The following is a 24,752-nucleotide window of genomic DNA, read 5'->3' on the forward strand; positions in this document are numbered from 1 at the left end:
ATGTATGATTTATTTTTCTTAACATAAGGATTTATATTTGTATTTAAAATGATCATTCTAGATTTATGGAACATATTTGAATAAAAATCTGGGTAGGAAAAGGTAATGTGGGGTTTTTTTGTTTGTTTTTTTCTGTTAGACACTTTCTTAGTTATAAAGCTTTGTTTTGTTCTGTTGTATTTTATGGGTGCTTACTAGGTAGTTAAAATATTTACTTTTTTATTATCTGCCATCATGTCAAAAGTTTTTTTTTTTTTTTTTGATAAAAAATTGTGGTATTAATATATTTGGCTTTCACCAATATATGCTTGGGGTTTTTTTAATGTGCTTAGGAATATGTCTACTTGATATATCTTTACATTTTTTCACAATCATTAGAAGTTACCATTATCACAGTGAAATGCTGCTAAGATCCTGACAGCAGATGTGAAGTATGTTTGTCTGGAAATCAAAGACTTGAGTTTAGCTCATGAAAAGAGAATAACCTGGTTATGTTTAAAACAACATGCTTGCTTTTTGGTAACCATGGCAGCACAGTGAGATTGGCAGAACTTTTCTTAAAACTTGGAGAAAACACTTACATAAGTAGATCAGAACTAGATCACTACTGATGCCCATAAGTTTTGATTACACTCCATAGCCTCAGAGAAAAGTAGACTGAAAAACAGCTTCAGGCTTTTCAGTGGTGGGACCCAGAAGCTAATTTTTGAACATAAATAATACAGTTAGTGCCTGTGTTGACCCGAAGAAACAAAACCCATGCCATATTCTTGCTCCTAATAGGACATTTGTTTATTAGGCTTTGTGTGCCATTTTCATTCTACTACCTGAATATAAAAGTCCCGTGCTCCTTGAGCCACTTCCTTTTTAGCTGGAAGGCAGGAATGAGAATCAAAAAACAGCATTTGAACAGTTTTCAAAAACCAACAACCAAATAGATATTTTTTGCTCTTTCTGTTCCCATTTCTCACTTCTATGGGTATTAAGTGTGAAGAGCCTGAGACTGTGAAGTTTCAGATGGCTTCCAGGACCCTGCACTGGCAGTGACTGGGCATGGGAACCTAATGCAGTGCTTAAATCACACAGGACAGACAGTCGTGACATTTTTTGTTTTCATTTTACTTTGACTGCCATATGTAGTGATTTTACGTGGTAAAAGTTAGATTTTTTTCATGGTATTCTGAGCAGGACGGTTTTCCCTTTGATATATCCCTCGGAGGACAAATACAGTGTAAATTTTGCATTTCATGTTGAGTGGAGAACTGTGGGCAGTTATTTGCATTTTGAGGTGAAAAACAAAACCAACAAAACCTTGCCATTTTGCTGCAAGAAAGAGGTATAGGCCACTGGCTTCCCAGTGACCCTTGTAGATCTCTGAATATAAACCAGATGCAGACTGGAAGTGATGTGAACTGCTGCTATTCTGTTTCTGCAGCTGTTCCTCTCTGTTCTCACAGCGTGCTAGGGTTTTGAAGCATCAGAGCCCTTGGGATATACAGCACTGGAGAAACCTTCATTTTTCTGTAGTAATTAAGGAAAAAAAAACCAACCACATGAACAAAAAACTTGTACCATTGAGAGAAGAGGAAGACAGCTTAGGAAATCAGTTATGGTTACTTGGTCTTCTAACAAGGTTAAAGAAATTTGTGAACTTTCTGCTTTCACCTGTTGGCCGGGGTGAACACACAGGACAATCATGGGGTGATCTGTTAAGTCCATTTTCTTTCCATTAAGTCATCTGAATAATTTCGGAAGTGTTAGCCATTCTGCTGCCACTACTGCTGCTGCCGGCATGTCACTGCCAAGCACAAGCACTGCTGGCAGTGTTGCTCTCTGCCCATCTTCCCTTCCTTCCTCCTTTTCATCTATGGGGTAATCTCAAAAAAGACATAAATCCCAGTTACAGTCAGTTCTTATTTTTTTTATATTACTATTTTTTACAATATGAGTAAAGATATCCAGGGCATAAAGCGTACCTCTAATTATTGACAGTCCTTATTGGATAAATCAAGTGTAGAATCATGGAATGATAGAATGGTTTGGGTTAGAAAGCAGCTTTTTTTGGTAACTTAGTCCAACACCCCCTTCAATGATCAGAGCCATTTCAACCAGATGTGGTTGCTCAAAGCCTTGTCCAACCTGACCTTAAAGTTTTCCAGGGATGAGACATCTACCATCTCTCTGGACAACCTATTCCAGTATTTCACCACTCTCATTATTTAAAAAATTCTCTTCTTTATATTGAATCTGAAAGAAACTGCATTTCATTGTAAAGGAGCTGAACTGCATTGTTATAGTTGCAGATTCATATGGTTCAGTTCAATTAGCACAGTGATTTTTTTTGCCTGACTGACATTTTTATATATGCAGACATAAAATAGCATAGCCCTGTGTCATGTGTTTTTGTTCATTAGTGTGGGGGCTGCTGTCCTAGAAGTCCTAACACTGTAATAAAATATGATTGCTACAATCACAACCTAACTAGATCTTACTTGTTTCTTTTGTCAAAGCCAGGGAATTGGCTTTTCACTTCAGTAGTCTACATCGATTTATATTTCTGTTTAACAGCAGAAGATTGTCATGGGTGAAATGAGACTTGTCAGCCTCAGCAAGAGAAGCAGGTATTAATCTCTAAACCGATCTCAAAATGAAATTCCCATTTTTAAGAAACTCTAGCAGTGGCAATAATATTACAAACTATCTGTTTCAAATTATTTAGGGAAAAACATGATTTTTGAGTGCACTTTAGTGTTGAGCTAGCTTCAAAAGCCTCGTCCACAGTACAGGATAATTTCCCTCAAATAATTACCATGACCTCCATTTCAACCAATGAAAAACTGAGCTGGTGTGATACTGGCTAGAAATGGCTCACTCATAAAAGGTACTTTAGACTGGTTTAAAGAGACAAGGGAGATTCTTCCATCAAGTTGGGAGACTTTAGAGAATTTGTTTAACAGTTAGGTTTTTTAGAAGGACTATTGAAAACTTACCAAAAGGCAATGAAATTCCTGGCTGTATTATTATATATAATACTTATACTACATATAAATACAGAATATAATAATCTATAACACAATGTATTTTGTCTGTGGTTAGAAAACTCCAACCAACCCTTAAAAAAAGCAGATCATCTGCACATGACACTGTCAATCATTGGTGCAAACAGCTATATCTTTAAATTAATTTGGGAATCATGCTTTAATCAAAAACCTATCAATTTTATGTTGTGATAGAGTTTTTCAGCTATGTAAGCAACTGTAAGGAAGGCATGATGATTTTCAAAAGGTGATCAAGTAGCAGAACCTCAAAAAGAAATAAATTGTTTTTTCATATCTTTTTGTATGGAGGTCAAAAATGTTATTCTAGGCTCGTCTCAGCTTTCTTAAACTGTGAGGCCTGGAATATATTTGAGGAGTCAGTATAACCTTTTTGCTACTTTCCGTCAAGAATTAACAGGTTGACATGAATAAATTACTGATTCTGTGTAAAAAAAGATGAGAAGGAATTATGAATTATTAGTCTGACATTTCATCTGAATAAACAGACCTGCCAGAGTGATTTAGGTTACATATTCAGGAGAAAAGTGTGTTTCTGACACATAGATGCCATAGAAAATTGTGATAAATTACTTTGGGGTGTTTTTTTATTATTATTGTCATAGTGAGGGAACATGTTGCAGCTGACATCCACCCTGCTAATCTCAATGAAGTGAAGAGTCAAGCTGAAATAATCTTTTAAAATTTTGTGCTACATATCTTAAAGATACATTGCACAAAGATGTCCTGAGTCTGAGATGCTGTACACAGCTACACATCATCTTGTAAAAAAGAAAAGCATCAACTTTGACATTTTCTAGTTAATTTCTCTATAAATTGAAACTGAGGCTTTGCAGAATTAGCAAAAATGTTGGAACATGTATTTTTATTTGGAGAAATTATTTGCTCTGAGGTTACTGTATCTGTGATATGGTAATATACTCTTTTTGAATCCTGACCCTAATAAAAGCAGTTATAGATAGACAATTTAGGGCATGAGACATTCTAGGTTTATTTCAAGTATGATCTGAGCTACTCTGTGTAAAAAAAAATTAGACAAATTATGTAATGTTGCTATTCTAGATCTCTCACTTTGATTTGAAAAATAGAATTCTGTCTTTTGAAGTAGTGTCATGTAATATCCACTTTGCAGATTCATGGTATCTAAATGTCAGTTTAGGTAATCTTAATAGCTACTGGGCTTTTTCAAGTGAGTTATACAATCAATTTCATTTATTTTTGTCACCCAAGTCCTGAAAAATTGTAAAGAACGTATGTTTAAGAGAAATAAAACAGCTCTGAGTTTTCTGGTGTGGTCTTTTTCATACAAACTTCCATGTATTTCCTGGTGCTTACACACAATGTGACAATAATTTTTTTGCTGAGCAGGAGCCTGAAAAGTGCATGAAGGAATTACTACTTCTATTACTACTAGAATTAATACTAAAATTCATAAATCCTATCGCCAGAATTAGGCATTTTATACTAACTTGTATGGCCATGATATACATTTGAATTTAGCCTTTTAAATGCTACTTTAAACCTGAAGCCCTTTGTGGATTTAGAAGATGAAGTGACCACTGAAGGAGCAATCCACTATTGTTATGTGTTTCGAATATTAAATTGGGAATTCTTGGAAACTTTAAGTCTTATCCAACATTGGGTATACCAACAAACATTGTATATGGATTTAACTTACAGAACTTCAACCTGCAATAGTGCAAAGTTTAGTTGGAATATACTTACCTTATTTCTTGTGAGGATTGTTCATCCCTTACAGCTGTTGTAGCTACACATTATATATTTATTCTAGCCAGTAAAATACAGTTCTTAGAATGTCAGCACTAAACTTCAATCATAAGCACTACCGGACAGTGTAGATTTAGTCCTAAAAACTTAATTTATGTATATACATGTAATTATTTATTTTACAATACAATGTATCTTTTACTGAAAACAATGCCACTAAAAATTTTTAGCTGATCTATTAAGCACAGAAATTAGATCCTTAAAATTAACAGCTTTGTTCTATTTTACGCCTTTGGAATGCCTCACCTCTTTCTTTTCCACTTGAACTAGGAGACAAACACTTATCAATAGATTCAATCTCTTACCCCTTCCATGATTAGACTATGATTATTATTTTATTTGAGGCAGGTAGAGCAGAGGACAGATCTTGTATTGTCTTAATTCAGTTTTATCTGTAAACATAATCAGTGAAAAGATTAAAATGTTAATGATCATAATGTTCAATATATAGACTAGAATGCAGTTCTGCTGTTGTAGTAAGCATGTTTGCCTTTACATTGCCTTTGTATCACAGTGATTATGCCTACTAAACATGCTATATACCAACTTACAGAACTTATTTTTCTGTCAGCATGTACTCAAAAAGAAAAGCAACTACTATTCCTTTTTTTTTCTGTCAGTAATCTGAGTCATTGTTAGTTTTCCTTTCTAATCTTATTCATCAAAGGTGTTAGAATTGCAGTATATTTTTTTAAAAATGGGAAAACACTGGAAAAAAGTAAAAAATAAAAAAACACCACAATGATTGAGAAGAGCTCATATATATATAACCACTGGTTAATTATAGTTTTTTTCACTTTCTCTTGGATGTAATTAAGCTGAGCCAGTATGCACTTTTTAGTAATTAGAAGATAGTAATATCTTCATATGTGCTTCTGTGTCCCACAGTGACTGACCCAACAGATTCTCCAAGGAGAATAAACCAACAATTGTACAAAAATAAAATATATAAACTAGGAATTGTCAGTTACAGTGAATTAAAAAGAACAGGTGAGGTCAGTGACCACAGAAATGGTCTCCAGGATTTTGAGCTTTCAATGTTGTGTTTACTCTTGCTCTGTCTTTCAGATTAGTTCAGTTTACCCACCCATTAGGTATAATATAAAAACTTTCAGCAAGCCTCAGTCTTTGCCAGTCTTGTCCATGAAAACCACTTATGCTGAACTTGATGTGTGGGCTTATCCTCTTCCCTTGGAAATCCCTGTCTTAGAGAAGTATTCAACCTTTGCAGGCTTCCTGTCCATGGCCCAGTGTCTTGCTCCTCGGTCTTATTCTTGATTTATTTAACATTTGGCATTATATCCAATACCACAGAGAATCAAGATATTCAGGGGGGACAGTACTCTGAGTGACCAGCTTCCCTCCAGCTGTGCTTTTCTGTATTTTCACTTTGTACAGTGGCACTATGTATTCAGATATGCAGCAATGCTGCAAACAGTAATCAAATCTTCTATTCTGTGTAATGGGGGCAGTTCAATCCATTTGGAAACAACATCTTGAAATATTTGTTTCCAGAAATATTTGTTTCCTGAAAGCTTTTCATTTCAGAACCGGTTTGAGGTAACAATGCCCATCTTCAAAACCTACTCAGAATATTGTTTAGTGAAAAGTGGCTCAAGAAGAGCCTAGAGACTAGATAATAATAAAGGAAGCATTCAGCTGTGTTGAGTTAAAGCAAAAGTAGAAATTTCAATACCTCAGGACTGCTTATATTATCTATGAATTCTTAATGGTATAACTAAAAACTAGTGCTTCACACAGTATTTGAAATTCACATCTTTTAGTGTCTAAGTCTTTGTCATGCTATACAACCATACTAATTCTTATGGATTTTTTTTTCTCTGACCCTAATATTTTAATCTCAGCAGGAGAAAAGGGAAGAGAGCTACCTATACCAATGTGCCACTAGTTTTATTATCTGGGTATTATACAGAAAACTAAAGCAGTGAATTAAATAAGCTAGACAAGATATTAAAATTCTTTTTGTTTCTTTCTTTTTTGTTTGGGTTTTACTTTTCCTTTCATTTGGTCTTTTGAGACTTCTAACTACTAATCTGCACCTCTAAAGAAAATGGTGACCGGTTAGTGTGTTTCTTGTTTGGTGAGAAATTCAGTCTTGTGGGTGACGTGGGTGATATGTGGGTTAGATTTGGGTGAGAGGTATTCTGATCACATCTGCTCTGACTGTGGGAGGGAGAAAGACAGTACAGTGTTTAGTCCTGACACCAGGACTGTTTAAGAGATACAGCTTCAGGGAAAGTACAAAACTGCTGCTATTAAGGAGGGAAAGGTAGGCAGGAAGTAAAGAAACATGCCAATTTAAAGGGTTCCAGCTTTAGAGGGTAGCTCAAGAAGAAACCAGGAATAGTTATGGTCACAAACTTCCATGCTCTACCTGTTTCACTTAAAATGTGGATCTAAGTGGCTTGCTCAAAGTCATAAATCAGAAGAAAATGATACAACTGAATTTTTATGTATGAGCTTATCTTATTTTCTATATAAACAAATCCACTCCATTACATCATTCCAAAGTTAAAGTTATTTTCTAATTTTGAGCTTTTTCTCAAAGTCATAGCTTATATGATCACATTCTTCAAACCTTGAACAGTGGATCAATATATATAATTCAATGCAAAATGTTCTAGGTTATTATGTTGAATAATTATATTATCAATGCAGTACATGCATCAATAACTTTTGTTACCTCTTCAGAGTTTTTAAACAATATTAAATGATTTACTCTGAAACAGAACCAATATTTTAATAGCAGTTATTAGATTAAAAAGGCATATAATTCATTGATTGACAAATGTATATTAAACAACTAATTAAGAAAATTATTTTTTTATAAACTCAGTCATTTTGACCCTTAGGGTTATTGAAAAATTATAACTCATGGTCACCTTCAGGATTATTGCAGAAATAGCAGTGCTCAGTCAGATAGCTATTTTTAAAAGAAAAAAAAAAAGGAAAAGAAAAAAAGAATCCCTTTTGAATCGATAAGTGTCAGTATATTTGAAAGTGAATAGTTTTGTCTGGTGAGTTTGTAACTTGATGTGAAAAATGAAACTTTGCCAACTTGTAAGCCATGAGACAGAACATGTTGGGTTTATTTCTCTTGAAAATAATGTTTCTGGATATCCCATAATATTGCTCTTTACCACTGACTGCTCTGTCATTTCAAAGTAAATTACTGAATTTCCTACATTTCTGAATGAAGCAGTACTGGCAAAAGCAACAACTCAGTTGACTCTGAACTTAGTATTTAAGCCTTATATATAACTTATTTTGTGATCTGTAAAGGACACATGTATAATGATAGTTTCATTTTCATGTCAACTTCTTGCTTTCTCTTCTTGTCATTTGCTGTGTGTATTTATTTTTGAAGTTTTGTTTTTTTTTTAATAATTTGCCTATCAGATAAGATCCTAGACCCGCCTGCCATTGCTGATATTTTATCTGTTGACTTCACTGAGGTATTGGTTTTCCATTTCCTATCATTTGAGTATTATACTAAGAGAGTAAAATACTTCCTCTCTGACTAAGAAGAAATATTTTACAGTCACCTTGTTCTTTGTAATTGGTGCAAAAGTATCATCCCCTACAAAAAGTCATGAAATAAAAATGCAATACAAAGTGCAGGGTGAAAACGTAATGAGTAAGGAGTGTGCAATACTTTTTATATTAATGTCCTTAATGTTATAAGAACTTCACAGGTTTAATGGCTATAGGTGAGCACTAAACAGTTTTCCTGTAAGTAAACTACAAAATAAAATATGGTTGTTCTGCACAGGTGTGGGACAGTTTCTTCTCTAAATTCCCATCATGATCCTGAGCAATATAAAGACATGATACAGATCATTATTTAAGTATTTTTTAAATTGGTATTTTCCATAAATCATAAATTATAATGAAAAGACAAGAATAGATTTGTACATTTTCAAGCATGGCTAACTTCAGTAAAGTCTCACTGAGTGACAGTTTTTCAGTCTTAAGGTACTCTTAATACAGTTAATGTTTTCATTTCCTTAAGTAAAAGCAAGCATAATGTGAACTAAAACATTCCATCTGGTGGATTTGTATTGATTCATTTGTGAGTGAACTTATGTCTCTGAAAAGATGAAATGTCCCAGAGACTAAAGTTTTCTCACAGTATTTGCTGGCAATAGTAGCTTGTTGTGCGTGGGCCTCCAGCTGAAGGAAATCAGTTACATACTTTAATTATGCTTCTCTTGTTTTTTGCAAGGTTAGTTGTCTGCTCCTAGGCTCTAATGAATTCAACTACTGTGAAAACGTGGAGTCTGCAATTATCAAACGAGACTCCATCTTCCATGATGCAGTTTTATCTTTAATGAGTGAAACAGTGTCTCAGGAGGTTTGCATAATTGCCTGTGTATGTGGTAGACCTCGACCAGCCCTCTCCCAAAATATATATGGTGAATGCATCTGATTCTGAACTCTACCTTTTGTGTGACTTGTAGAAATTTCAGTAGGCTAAAATACAAATAATTATACTAGCAAGGTAAATATTTGATTTCTCCCCACAGTTCCCAAATGTGGAATTTCTTAGCTATGTGAAAACTTTTTTGTTGTTGTTCTTGTATTGATACAGAGATAAATATAAAACCAAATGTTGTCATGAGTGAGCAGTCTCTTCACGACCCCAAGAAAAGCTGTACTAATAAGCTCCCAGACTGACTGCATCTGCCAAGCTTGAAGTTACTTCATTAAGCTGGAATAAATCTTATATTCAGCTGCTGAAAACAGAGGCAGAGACAAAAGAGAGTTGGTCAAATTCCCTTGAGAATCCAAAACAGAACAAAACAACCTTCTCACAACCTTCTCTCTTTTTTTTTTTTTTTTTTTTTTTTTTTTTTTTTTTTTTTTTAATAATATATTTTTAACTATTGATTCACTCTCTAATAATGGGGAAAAACACAATTGGATTTGTGTATGGGCACACTAAGGAATAACAAATTTAGGTGGGACATATAAACTGTTTTGGCTATAACAAGCATAAGACTACTGGTAGAAATCCCTAGATTCTGGGGACAAAGGAGTGTCAGAACTATATTGGTAAACAGAGAGATCCTGTATTTTAACCAAGTGTTGACAGCTGCAATCCAGTGTGATGATGATTTCCAAATGTGTGAAGCTGCTAGAGCTTATTAAAAAAACACAAAAGGAATGATCTTTAGCATGTGAAAATTATAGGGGTTTTAAAAGTTTCTGTTGCAGAAATTAATATTTTGATTTTATTCTAATTTTTTAAAGCTAAAATACTCTTTTAGTGAGAAACACTGGAGAATTTGTTTTAAAATTAAATCTTGCAGCTGTCTATGGCTCACTGAACTAATAGAACAGTACTTTGGAAGGTTTGTCAACCATTTTTAAGAATCACTGTGCCATCTATAAGAGTGTTCTGGGCCTAGATTCACCTGGGCAGGCTTTGGATAATGGTTTCTCCTTGCATAACTGTCCAGAATGGCCTTATGGGCTTATGTCATCTGGTGTCAGTATAAGCATATTTTTCATTCAATAGTATTTAAACATCATGGTCAATTAACAGGTAAATTGAGACAGAAAAATAGCTTCTTGAACATAGTTACATTGTTGAACTTAAAACATCAATTCCTTTTACCTCCTTTTTTATCTCTTTTTTCTTTTCCATCTTTCTGAGTCTCTGTAATCTGTCAATTCTTCATTAAAATTAGTTTCAAGAAAGTTTATTACTGCTGTCTCTAACAAGTCAGTGTTATGCTTTGTTTGCTGAAGGAGTTGCTTAAAGCCTGTGATGGATCATGTGGATCATCATTTAAGTTTGCTAACAGTAGTTTTCCTGTCTTCAAAAGTCCTGGATGGCATTTTTTTGAAAGATACTAAGTAGTGGTCTTTATATTTTTGTCCAGTTGAGATATGTATTTTTTGTCATGGTTTTTCAATTGCAGCCCTTATTTCTATTTATTTGTATTGACCACATCTGTAATCTTAAGTAATTATAAGGCAGTATCTGTTACTTAGCATATGATTTCATATACCCATATAAGTAATGGCCTTGCGTCTCATTATGAGTTACAACTTAATACTTTTTGTTTATGTCTTTCTGTAACAGATATATCAGGAAAAGAAAAAGGAGTTAACTTGAATTAATGTCCTCTAATTTGGTCAAGATTTCAGGCGACAGAGCATACATTTTTTAAAAATGTATTCAACATTATCTAGACCAAAAAACCTAAAATAACTGTGACTTTAATGCATATTTTAATGCATATTGGTTTGTCCTTTCCTGATCTTGTTACTATTTTTAAAATAAAATCTAACAGAGATGATTTTGTGTATGCAAAAACTTTGTTTATAAGCAAGTTAAATTGTGACCTTAACTTGATGCCCTATTATTTGCAGTGTGAAACTATAGCTTAAAGTGGCTAATGCTGTATGCCACTAAGAAATGCCACATGAGTTGTCTTTGAAAAAAAATATAGACATCCTGCTGTATATACACTCTGATCATTATAAATATTCTACCAAATTTATTCTTTTGTTTTATTCTGGATAATTAAAAAGCTTTGAAAACTCCAGATTTTCCTCAGGATGGGAGTAACTGACATTTAAAGCAAATGCAGTAAAACTTATGGCAGAAATTGTCATTCAGTTAATTCTGCTTGTGAACGTAGTTGCAGATTGAAGATATTGTGCTCTAAATTATTTACTGTTATTGTTATTATTATTATTCCATCAATTCCTACTTGCTTAACTAAAACCAACCTCAATATATTCAGTTTTTTTATACAATTTTATTTTATGCCTTTTCTCCATGTATTGTCAAGACATTAAGTGTGAATGTCTTTTATTTCTTTTCCAGCAACCCCATTATGTGAAACAAGTATCTTCTAGTACACTTGACAAAAAATAATTTCAGTGTTTTGATTAACTTTTGAAACATAATCACCTAATGACCAAGATTATGTCTAGAATTGTTAGAGTAATTTTTTCAAGCCTTTGAAAATGCAAATAAATGTAAATCTAAGGAGCTTAGTGAATACTCAAGATAATGTATCTAATACATTAATTCATGTATCAAATACCTTGTTTTATTGATACAGTGTTGTTGCACTTACATGTGACTTCTTGGCTGGATAGAGGTTAATATTTACATCCATTAACCTTTATTTTCATCATAATAGAAAAATGAATTACTCATTCATCACACAGTGTTGTTTATTTTAAAAACAGGTCAGTCTACTCTAGAAAAACTATGATTTCTTATATCTCCACAGTGAATTTTGGGGTCTTTTCTCCTTTTATTCCAGGTCTTGTCTCCTTTGACAAGGTCTTCTTGTTGATGACTTGTGGAATTTTTGGTTAACTTGAAAGTTTTTTAATTTTTGAAGGAATGAGTGTTCCTGAGTTTATGTAATTTTTTTCTTTTTTTAAATCCTGAACCTTTTTATAGGTTCATGATGACACTAGGCAGTGTGTAAATGGTCAAACAGGCTACCAAAACTCAAATTTAAAATTGTAGCTCTTGCAGTCTGAACCATGAATTTCAAACATGTTTAATAACCTAATGACAACTGAAGAAAGATATGCAGTGTAATGCATCTATACATAAGATTTTTTCCTTCGAAGTCCTTCAAAGCATTTAATGACACACTTTACATGAATGTGAGTAGATCATTAATATATATTTAGATTCCAAATACATCTAAAGTAAGGCAGCTTGCCTGGACTAGAACTGATATAGCAAGGGAGATCTCATGTTGCTTGTCTTGCTGTATGAAACATATGTTGCACCATCCCTTCCTTCTGCCTAATATTACTCCTTGATTACAGTTACATATAACTTGCCAAATGCTAAGCTAAATAAGGATGTTAACATATCTGCCAGTTCTTTACTTTAATGCCTACAACTTTTGAAATCTGATTTCTATATAAATTTACTGCCAGTCTTTCTTCTCTGCTACTGGTTTAAAATCAGAATGTGAAATATCTTAAAGTAGTTCTATTCTTACTTGTTATATACTAAGTAAAACAATGAAGATGACCTCCAAAGCTGTGGAAATTCTAGTCTGCATGATCCTGGCTGAGAAAATAAAAGAAATACTGTGTCTTAATTCTCAGTCAGTAAAGAAAGAATACATTTTTTATCAAATAAAAATTTAAATCACTAGTCTTAACCATAGAAGTTGCATGTAGACTGAAAAGCTGTCCATCATGTTAATGAACTCACAGCTTCTCTTCAACTATTTTGCAGAAATGCCTGAGAATACATGAGGTTTACAGTATATAACAGTATGGCATGTTGAGAAGTACCAGAGTTAAATTACATCTACTGAGAATGCTCCATCTCTGAACCAAAGACATGACAGGTGGTTGAAGCATCTTTGATGTTCTCAAAACCATGGTTAAAAAATGAGAAAGGCAGAGTTCTGTTAGACACTAGAGTAAGTAGTATTTGAAAAAATCCTAAACCTGACCAGAATCTTTCTCGCTGTTCTCCCTACCCTGTGACTTTTTCTGGTGTTATTCTCAAGGAACACACACCATTTTCTCTAGTTTGTGGTTCCTTGAAGAACTGTGTACAACTGGGTTACAGCGTGAGGAATTATTTTTTATTATTTTTATTTTAATATTTCCTAGGAGAGTATTATATACTCTTAATTTTCTTTAAAACAGAGAGGGTATGCTGAGTATGTAATAGGAATATATTCAGAGACACGTGACTCATGTACAGAAGGCTGGTGACCTGGATGCAGTGCCAGGTGGAGGGGGTCTGGTGGTGACATGAACAAGGTTTGATATTAGGAAGAAACCCTTTACTCTGAGGGTGGTGAGACAGTGGCATATGTTGCCCAGAGAAGTTGTGGATGCCCGCTCCCCAAAAGTGTTGAAGGCATCCTTGGATGGGGCTCTGGGCAACCTGATCGGGTGGGAGGTGTCCCTGCCCAGATAGGGCTGTTGGAACAAGATGATCTTTAAGGTCCCTTTCAACCCTGAAAATTCTATGGTTCTATGATTATTCAGACTGGTTGTAAGTGTATTTGTCACAAATGCAGGTTTATAAATATTTAATTTATATTCACAATACAAGGGAGGATTGTTTGTCCTTTAAGATAAATGCTACTACTTTGTGCATAGTTTTACCAAAGTATCTGCATAATTGACATTTATTTCTAAATTTTGCAAGCTTTAAATAGGAAAATTACCATTCATTTTCCTTAATACATTATTTAAGAAAAATTTGAAAATTTGATATCCTAAAATTAATGAGTTGATAGCTAAAATGCAGCTAGCCTGTGAGTGACCTTTGAAAGCAAAGAGAAGCAATTTAAGTTTGGTATGATTAAAAAGAAAAAATCAGAGGAAAGATGAAAATTTACAAAGTATCATTTTGAAAAAGTACTGTTACTGTCCAGGGTAACATTAAAATTTATTTTAGTTTGGATCCATGAAACAAAGTCCAATCTTGGCAGGGTCAGGTGCAAGCAGACTTTTATTTGACAACTGACACAGGCAAAATGATAGTCAGGCAAAAGAGGGAGAGAGGAAGAGAAGATATGAGAGAGAAATGTGATAAGAATGTGGGAAGAAAGAATGAGAGAGAAAAGTGGAGAAATTGGGTAAAAAAGTGGGAAGAAAGAATGAGAGAGAGTGAGAGTCACCACCAGAGGTGCAGCTGTCCAGCAAGTTTCTTCGAGATGTCACTGATCCTGGACAAGGGCAGATGTGAAATGGTGGTGGGTCAAGCGATGAAACACAAGGTGGCCAGAGTAGCCATTTTTATACCCCTGAGTTCCTTCATTCCAAAGGGGCAGCTCTCAGTCAGCTGCCATAGCATCAGAGCCATTGCAAACAGGCTCACCTGGAGGGGGGGCTTCCAGCACACAGATCTGATCTCTTTCCAGGCACCACTCCCCCTCCGTTCCAGCCCCCTCAGCCAGGTACATCAGCATCAGTACAATCAAGGTGGCTTCCTCCACCCTGGCCAGGGTAATGGTGCCTGGAGGGACATCCCAGCATTGCAGGCTGGACCTCAGAAAAGGGGAGTAGTCTCCACCCAGCCCATAGTTTTTCATTCTTATCTCTTTCCGGGTGTCACCCCCTGCTCAGCTCTGGCCAGGCCAGGTCCATTCCACTGTGGCCAGGGCTATTCACTTTAAAATTGTCCTTTTGAGGCAAATTCCAATCAGTGAGGTCAGCAGACTCTCACAAGTACAAACATGTAAGGCATGGGTCTCTCAGGGGCATACAAAAGTCGTTCTTTAAAGACTGGCCATGTGACTGGATGAATACAATATGACATATCTAAGAGATGCTTTCAGAAAGAGACTGCAAATTTTAAAATTATTCTGGAAGTGACATACTCCAAGATAACACTCTCCCATGTTGTAGATCTCAGTAGTAGTGGATAATACTTCATAGAATTGGATAAAGGGGAACTCTGGCAGGACAGAAACAGAGGAAGATAGATAAAGGTCTCTGACAGGGGTACACTAGGACATAATTTTATCTATTTCCAGTTTGATTAGTAACAAATGCTGGAACTGAAAAAGACTTAAAAGCTAAAATTTAGGTAAATTCCAAAATACATTCAGGTAAAGGTTTTAAGCATATTAACATCTGGAAGTGTGATAATATGTTATATGTAGATATTTTATATTATATATCCCATATGTTTATATATGCACTGGAGTCCTCTACATCCCTGAACAACTAAAGATAATAGATGGTTTCACTAATTTAGAAATTTGTTCCTTTCTTTCCATTTGGAAAGATAAAACCAGATGGGTTTATTTAAGAGAGAATTTAATTTATTTTGCTATGACAGCATCTCATGCAACCACCATCAACCAACACTTGACAGTTCACTGGGGAGAACAGAAGCAAAAACCTGGGCCATGTTTAACAGCTAGGAAAATGTGCCAAGTTCCATATATGATATCTGCTCTTTTTCAAGAGATAGTATTGCTCTGGGTAAATGATAGCTTGAGTCACCTTTCCGTGCTATTGATGTGAGAGAATGTTGACAGAGGAAGATAATAGCTAGGAAGAAAATTTTTCTAAGATTATCGCTTACCTGGGAAGATCACTTACTTTTCTAGAAAGATCAGTTTTTTACTATAACAGAATTACAATGCTGACAGTTCCCACAAAACTACAAAATTAACTTATCAGAATAAAATGCATGTTTACTACTATCAAGCTAAGTAATATTAGTGAAATTATTAGGGTTGGGCCCTTGGTCTGCAGTGTTTTCAAGATGGTGAATTCCAGAAGCCATCCTTTTTCCCCAGCTGTACTGGATTTTTACACATGCTTAGGGTTTTTATTTACAAGAAAATGCATTTTAAACTAAAACATATGTTTAATTGCATCTGCAAAAACATTCCTGAGATTATCAGTGTGTTTCTTCACCTAGGTTAAAGAATTCAGGTTTTCTGTATATTTACAGTGTTGTGCTCTGTTACCTTATGTCTTCTCTTTATGATAAAATACATTATCTTTCTGTTTATACCTGAAAACACAAAACAGAGATTTTGAGCCTCATCTGCTTGAGACATTTTCAGCTAGTTCCAAATGCATTTCTCTGCTGGGTTTTCTGATTATTTTTGAAATGAAGTCTATCTTTGTAAAAATATTTCTATATTAGAGTTCTTGGCCTTTGCCTGTTTCAAACTTTTACTATAGGCAGAAGATTAAATGAGATTTTAGTTTCTTATGCAATCTAATCTTACAGTGGTGTATTGTGAATACTTCAGAAACTGACTTCACAAAGTTTTTTTTTCCCTGTTTGAGTAAAGCCATGGATCCTTATATATCCATAAAAAGATTACTGACCATGGAAAATCAATCATTTTCTCACAGAAGCTTAAGATTTTTCATTTATTTAATGAGAACTAAAGAAAATAAACAAAACATCCAAGAAATCAATTATATAGGTCTTCTTTATGTTGCTAATTTATACTGTGTCAAGAAAAAAATATGAGTATGCATATGGTCATGTTCAGTCTGTTGAAGTTAACACTCAGGATAAGTGAAGAATCACCCTTACAGCTGCATCTTTAAATTTTTTTTTCCTTTACTTTTCAGTGACCCAGGGTGGGGATTCAACTGCATCAGATACATGTCCTGATCCTGGAATTCCTGAAAATGGGAAGAGGGTGGGCTCTGACTTCAGGTAGGCATATTTCAGTTTTCAACGTGGCCAAGAGGAAGGGATGTCTTGTTACATGTACACAGAGTGTGCAACTACAGTTATGTATAATTTCTCTAGTTTTAAATGTGTTGAATCTTTGATAAAATAACTTCAGTCTATTGCAGATCTTAAATTGTTTCTGCCTACTTCTTTTTAAAAGTGGTGAATTTTAAATAGGAATTTTAGAACTTTACAATGTTGTCGTGTAGGAAAGGAAGAACTCCTTTCCTAAGGACAATAGAGAAGAAAGGAAAATTTTCTGGTTTTGCATTATATAAAAGTTCTTAATAAGCTTAGGAAACATGTCAAACTCAGTGTCTGAGGCTTTGATGAATGTAATTTCCTTATATGTTTTCAGCTTTTGTTATATTCATTATAAAAGGAATATGAGGTCAAATGGACCCCTAAGGAGAAAGAAGGAAGGTTGCTCTTTCCTTCTTGGGTAAAAAAAAGCTGACACTTCAAGGTGTGGCAGAGAAGAGCATGAAGGAAGGGTATGGAACTTCTCAGATCATGCATAGATTTATTAATTGCTCAGTAGGGAATGGGCAGGCAGACCAAAGAGCAAATGTAAGAGTGAAAAAAAGGGAAGCTTCATAGCAATTAGAAGAAATTATGCAAATTTATCTGTAACTCCAGAAAGCAAGTTAATTAAATCTGGCTTTTGAATCAAGGCTGTTCCAAGCTAGGGCATACCTGACAGGGAGAATATTTAAAAAATTTATTCTATTTCTGGCTGACCTACTCTTTTTGGATTTTTCTCTACCTCCAGAGGAGTTTGAAAACTCATAAACAACTGAGGTGTTAAGAGAATCAGTTTTATGCAAAGTCATGATTCGATTAGCAACTGGGCGGTAGTTAAATGTGTCTTTAAAAATAATGAAATAAAATAAGCTTTTCAATAAATTTGCGAGAGAGAGAGAATAGTTTACCAGAAGATGTATGCTCTTATCCTATTCTATGTGTTCTACCTTGAAAAATACAGCAGCTGCAAGCAAAATTGTATGATACAATACTGTAGTATCTATTTGCTGTCCAGAGTTCTGCTGCTTCAGGAAAACAAATATAATTTTTATCTAGGTCTTTATTAACACCTTGTATATTCAGGAGAGAATCATAAGTTGGTAGAAGACTAAGTAAAAATTATAAATATAAAAATATAAATCTTTCTCAAGATTTATTAATACATCTGTATGTATCCATCGAGAGGATGCCTAGATACTTCCACTGTTATTTTGGAGAATATTTTACTTTACTTTTTGCCTAGGTATGCCTCAGTTTCCCTCCTCAACTTTACTCTCTTCTCATGGTTATTAAGGGTGCAGATAATACCTCTTCTACTGAATTCCTCCAAATCAAATACTTAGTTGAAAGAATTAAGGGCACCATCCAGGATCATTATGTTATAAGTGGAGAGAGAAAAGCGTCTCTGAAAAGAGTTAAACCCATAGGCTGAATGTTTAATGAAAATAGCATGAATTTACAACTGAGAGGGGACCTTTCTCACTCCATTAATTGGGCCCCTCAGTTCAGGAAGGATATCGAGGTCCTGGAGCAGGTCCAAAGGAGGGCAACCAGGCTGGTGAAGGGACTCGAGCATAGACCCTATGAGGAGAGGCTGAGAGAGCTGGGGCTGTTCAGCCTGGAGAAGAGGAGGCTCAGGGGAGACCTCATCGCTCTCTACAACTCCCTGAAAGGAAGGTGTAGCCAGGTGGGGGTTGGTCTCTTTTGCCAGACGACTTTCAACAAGACAAGAGGGCATGGTCTTAAGCTATGCCAGGGGAAGTTTAGGTTAGATATTAGAAAGAATTTCTTTACGGAGAGAGTAATCCGGCATTGGAATGGGCTGCCCAGGGTAGTAGTGGATTCTCCATCCCTGGAGATATTTAAAAAGAGACTGGATGTGGCACTCAGTGCCATGGTCTAGCAACCGCAACGGTGGCTCAAGGCTTGGACTCGATGATCTCTGAGGTCCCTTCCAACCCAGCCAATTCTATGATTCTATGATTCTATAGATACCAGAATACATTTAGTAGATAGATTGGTGAGGAAATCTCAGCACAGACATATAAGCAGCTGAGAGTTATGTGTTTGCTCAGCCTTTAGGGATTCTAAAGGTCTTTCTTGTTGTTGTGTACAGCTACCGAACAGAAAATTGTAGAGAAGAGAAAACCAGACTCCTCCAGCAAGTCTAGAGGAAATAGGCATAAACTGGGACATGGCAAATTACTACTAGATTCAGGATTTTAAAAAAAACCAACCAAACAAAAAAATTCAATATATACTGCATTTACTATGAGGATGGTCAAACACTGGAGTGAGTTTCCCAAGGGAGTTTGTGAAATCTCCACCCAGAGAGGCACTAAGAGCTCACCTAAACAAGGCCCTGAGCCCTCTGTTCCAACTGAACTTGGTGGGAGTGGGGCATTGGACTAGATAAAATCCTCTTCTAATTGAAATTACTCTGTGAATCTGTGAGTCTTGTACAGATTTTATGTGTTTATATAACTGAGTGGTCTCTCGTCTACTTATGATCCAAGTCAGTGGCATATGAACAATTGTTAAAAAAGCCCACTTTGACCAGCAGGTCTACGAGCACCAGTAAACTGGAGAAATATAAGAAAGTGCCTCTTTTCCCCTCTAGCTTGTAGTCACTAACTTGAAAGAGAAAAAGGATCTACAATAATTTTTGTGAAACAGATCCAAACGTGTGATCCCCAGCACAGGAGAGACCAACAATAAAATTCCCAGCTGTGCATGAAAATTCCAAGAAGAGAAAAATCCTCAAAGAAGCTTAAAGCTCAAATTATATTTTAAGATAATTGAAAGAATCTCCTGGTTTGAACAGTCTCTTATGAATGGATGTGTGTTGAAGGTATTTTAAGTGTCTGAAGTTTACTTATGAACAATTCTTACTCATTCAACAAAGCAAGGCTATTCCTCTCCTTTCTTTACCCCATGCAGCATCTGATAATATTTTCATTTCACCTAATGTAACTTACTGTTCATGGGGATAAATAAATGCATAAGATCTTAAAAAACAGCACAAGCAACATCATATGAAATACTATAAGCAAAACACATTAATGTATTTTAATGACTTGCTGTTTGTGTCTGTGATTTGGGACCCCAATTCTGAATATTATTTGATGTATGGTAAAATTTTATTTTAATCCTAAACTTCACTTGTTCTCTGAAAACTGATTATGCAACAGCAACCTTTACTGTAAACTTCTTTTTTTAGTATCTCTTTAAAACATACCTTAGCTATTTTAAAGTTTATTTGTCTTTAGCTAGCTTGATGTTGCATTTCTCCAATCTAGTGAAAATAGTTTGGAGAGTAAAAGAAAGGCAGTATTTTTGTTTTCTAAAAGGCAAGTATAGGCACCAGAAGGAGCTATTGTTCTTGTCAGGAAAATGACAACTCTGGATATTAATCTTAACTAAAACATGAAAATGTACATTATTCAAAATCCTTTCTAGCCTACTGAAAGACATGTTGTGAGTGTGGTTGATGGAAAGGCAGAGAGTTTTATTTTCAAGCAACCTGAGACCCAGCTGATTTGGTGATGACAGTTTCTTTGAAAAGGTTGTCATAATTTTCAGCATCATAATGGCATTCATTCTACTAGTATAAAGCAAACAAAAAGGTATTAAAATCTTAACCTTTTCAATCTGTTATGGTACACTTTTACTGTCTTCAGTTCAGGAAGTAAGGGAGATGATTTTCCATGGTTTTTAAACAAAACAAATGAAATGGATATTTGTATTCATTTTGAGGGACAAATGGCAACTCAGTTTGCTAGATGAATGAGAACATAATCAATATGATCATAATGTATAATTCAAAATAAATAAAAAATATTTTAATGTGACATCTTAAAACAGTATATGGCTTAAATGAAACCTAAAATTGATATAAACAGTAATATTTCAGATGTCCTAAAGTATTATATGGTATGGGCAGTATAGTGAGAAAATAAACTATGCTGTATGGGACAGTATAGAATCAAGTTGAATCAAGTGTGTAGGTTAAATTAGTGTGTCAGAATTTATGTATCTGTTAATAATAAATTTGTTTTATATTGTTGTAATTTTGAAAATGCAGTCTAAACATTATATTCTAGACTTCCTGCATTAGACATCAGAATACTTGCATTCCTACTGGGACTTTTTTTCCCATTCTTTCTTTCTTGAGGGGAATAATCAGGTATGTTAAATTAGAAATTGCAGACATCCAATAATTATGTATTTCATTTCACTCTAATTTTTGGTATGTGCACAGTGTTGCAGTCCTCCTTACATATCCTGATAGTAACAAAATTCAGGGAAGTGTTGACTCTCATATTTGTTTACACATCATTATACTTCTGAGAAAGTCTTTACCAAATATGATTTTTAAATACTTCAGTTCTCAATTTACATTGCTGTCAATTTTGCGGCTAAATAAGTGGTTGGTTATTTAAATTTTCAGAGCTCATAAATTTAGAAGATACGAGACACAGCATTTTAAATTTAGGTGTTTAGAACTTTGAAATTACAGATTAATTAATCATAATATTTTCCTTAACAATAGGAGAAACATTGTTTATGAATGTGAAGTGTGTATTTGGAATCAGACTTGCTCTGTTTGTCTGAGGGTTTTAATGTTCTGAAGGGTAGTAGATTATGGCAAACATAAAATGAACACAATTTTTAAAAAATATATTATTCTTCAAGGATTTAATGCATTTCTCATTAACTACTGAAATGAAGGACCAATATTTTCTATACCATTCTGATTTTTTCACATCTAACAGCTCAAGAACTAAGTGTTAAGTAGTTTTTAAAGCTTTCCTAGATGTTTTGGGCATCAGATTGCAATTTCTTTTAAAATAAAAGAGGATCCTAGGGAGTTTTGAGAAAAAAAGTTACAGAAGTACATCATACTAATGATAAACAATAGAGTTTGTCTTTCTGAAACCCTCTGTAAAACTAAGAGACTACTTGTTTTCGAAGGGTAGGAATGAGCTGGACATAAGTGAATGAGATTATATCTGCTATTCTCAACAGCACAATTTTAACCACTGACTTTTCTGTCATGTAGTAATACCCTGGCATGTAGAACTCGATGAGTTAGAAAGATCAAAGTGAGATACCTGCTTTATCAAGGTGACTTAGTTCTCAACTACTTTGGGATCACATAGGGATTTACAAGTACAAGAAAGCTAACAAGAAAATAAGCTGAGTGTGATGGGGAGCCAAGGATGTTATGTATAATAAATGGAAACAGAAATATAATACTGTTTATGAAAGCTCTCTTTGAGACACATAGTAACTATTTTGAGACTTTTAATTCTACATAAATGTTAGTCAGCACTGTTCAGAAAGAAATTATTAAAAGAGTAAAGTTACAAATAATTCTAAAGAGGCAAAATTCAAAGTTACAATTCTAACAGTCATATTCCAGTTCTGAATTTATCATAATTTTTAAGAGGAAATTTCATCAAGGTCAGGAATATTTAATGAACAAATGATTACTGTGTACTGAAATTAGTAATTCCTGGTTGTACCTCTTAACAGTTTAAGATACCTATCTATTCTCTTGCTTAAGAGAATCTGCACAGGTTGAAATTTTTCATGAAGTAAATTTTGTTGCTTGAAAGAATGGTGATTAGATATTTTCTGAAATAATATAGCTCTCTATGCATTTGCTGAAGTCATATTTAAAAAGATGACTCTTAGTATCATAATTGAATTATATTCCTGGCCTTACATCTTTAAAAAGTGGACAAATTAAGAAATTTCCTAACATATTTTCTTTGTTTGGACCTATAAATATTGTCATTTGGCAACATTTACATTTAACTGAGGGGTGACATTTAAACAATATTTCAATTATTTTCTTCCATTTTCTTCAAGGGTGGGTGCAAGTGTACAGTTTTCCTGTGAAGATAATTATGTACTGCAAGGTTCTAAGAGCATCACTTGTCAGAGAGTGACAGATACGCTGGCTGCCTGGAGTGACCACAGGCCAATTTGCAGAGGTAGGTGCATTTTTCTTTTTGTTTCTCCTGACTTTTTTCTTGTTTGGTAACACATTGCAGAAGTGAGCTGGATCAATCTATGCATGGTAAACATAATGCTCATCAGAAAGGGGCTATTTGCTGCTGAATTATGTGTGTTATTACTAGTGTTTGCTGTTCTTTTCAATTTATTATCTGCAAAAATCTCTATTATGCTTTGCTCTCTTGAGTAAATTTCTAACAAAATAGATTAAATTAATCCTATATTGCCATTAAAAGTCAGCTGGAAAAACAATTTACTTTCCTCAAGCATACTTCCAAAAGTGGAGCAAAAATTTCATGCCAGTTTGAGTCAGCCTCTATAAGTAACTTGCTTTTTTCTTAAAACAGATTAACATTGTTGCAGCTGAAGAGTGTCATAATTCTGGATCAGCATTACAACACTGTAAATGTTGCACATTTGTGGATCATAGGAAGTGAAAGATACAAGTTTTTGTGTTCTGTATTATTCCAAATCTATTTACTGACCTTCAAGATGCAGATATTCATGTTGCTCATACCAAACATTTAGTAGTAAAATGTACAATGCACAGAATTGTTTGCCACATTTTCAAAATGACCATCAACTTGAAGTGGAATAGCAGATAAATTACAGGCAGATGCTGTTTCCGTGATGACTGGAAACCTGCGAGACTTTCTGAGGGTGCTAACTCCAGAATGGTGCCTAACAAATCCAGAATTTGTGAAGCTGATGCCTAGGCATAGGAACCATCTTGCTGTTGGCAAGTTCCTTTGTTATTTACATTAAGCAGTATCCATGTGAGGACTTTACTTGCAGGAGCAAAGCAGGGGCTGAGTGTCCACTGGGGACCACATACGAGCAGCGTCTTCCTGTCAGAGATGGCTGCCCAGGGCCAGGCCTCAGAGCCAGGGCCCATCCCACCACCCTGGTCACCTCCCTGGGGACGTGACAGACCACAGCTGGGAGGAGACTTCAGAGACTGGGTGAGGGGTGGTATCAGGAAAGTCTGTGATAAGGCACAGACATGGTTGTTGTGGTATTGCAGGCAGCTGCTCCAGAGGCATTACTCAGGCTCTCTCCCCACCATGAAGAGAATCATCTGGGCAAGGAGTGGTAGGAGGTCCCAGGTGAGGCTCCTTAGGGCAGATTGGGCCTCTTAGTGCCCTCAGAAACTGAATGGTGCTAACGTGAATGCTCCCAAATCTCTTGAATTCCACACTTCGAAAACTTAAAGCATGCCATTCTTTTTCTTTTCTGAGAGAAAAGGTTGCTGAACTATTTTTATGCAATGTTGTGCAGTATCTCTACTTCCTAAATGTACCTCTGAGCACAATTTCATTAGCAGCTCTTGAATGATTTGGTTTGGTTTTGGTGTTTGGTTTGGTTTTGTCCCCTCCTTTTTTTCCCTTCATCCCTGAAGTTCAGACAGGAGAAGGATAAGAGAGTAACAGAAAAACAATTCCAAAAGGGAGGTGGGTTTTGGTATTTCTTCTTTGTGGGTAGCTAGACAAGCGGCAAACTGTGTTGAAGGGCTTATTTCTGTGAAGTTGTAGCTCTGGATTAGTTCCTGCTTTACCAGGCATTTTGTGAGATGAATTGAAAATTAATTAACAAATATAAATTGTGTGTTTCTTGTATTGCTAGAGGTATGGTGATTTTACCAGTTGCGGGAATAACACTATCCT

The 24,752-nt window shown here is 35.0% G+C and overlaps 1 protein-coding gene across 1 annotated transcript in view; it reads left to right on the top strand.

The window, feature by feature from the left end:
* The window catches only part of CSMD1 (CUB and Sushi multiple domains 1), a 945,929-nt gene that overhangs the window by 663,076 nt on the left and 258,101 nt on the right, over nucleotides 1-24,752 (top strand). The window contains exons 8-9 of the mRNA XM_030448332.1: nucleotides 16,935-17,022; nucleotides 22,942-23,066. Coding sequence (XP_030304192.1) covers nucleotides 16,935-17,022; nucleotides 22,942-23,066 — 213 coding nt within the window. The remainder of the gene's footprint in view (nucleotides 1-16,934; nucleotides 17,023-22,941; nucleotides 23,067-24,752) is intronic.

This window comes from Calypte anna, chromosome 3 (assembly GCF_003957555.1).
Source record: "Calypte anna isolate BGI_N300 chromosome 3, bCalAnn1_v1.p, whole genome shotgun sequence".
NCBI lineage: Eukaryota > Metazoa > Chordata > Aves > Apodiformes > Trochilidae > Calypte > Calypte anna.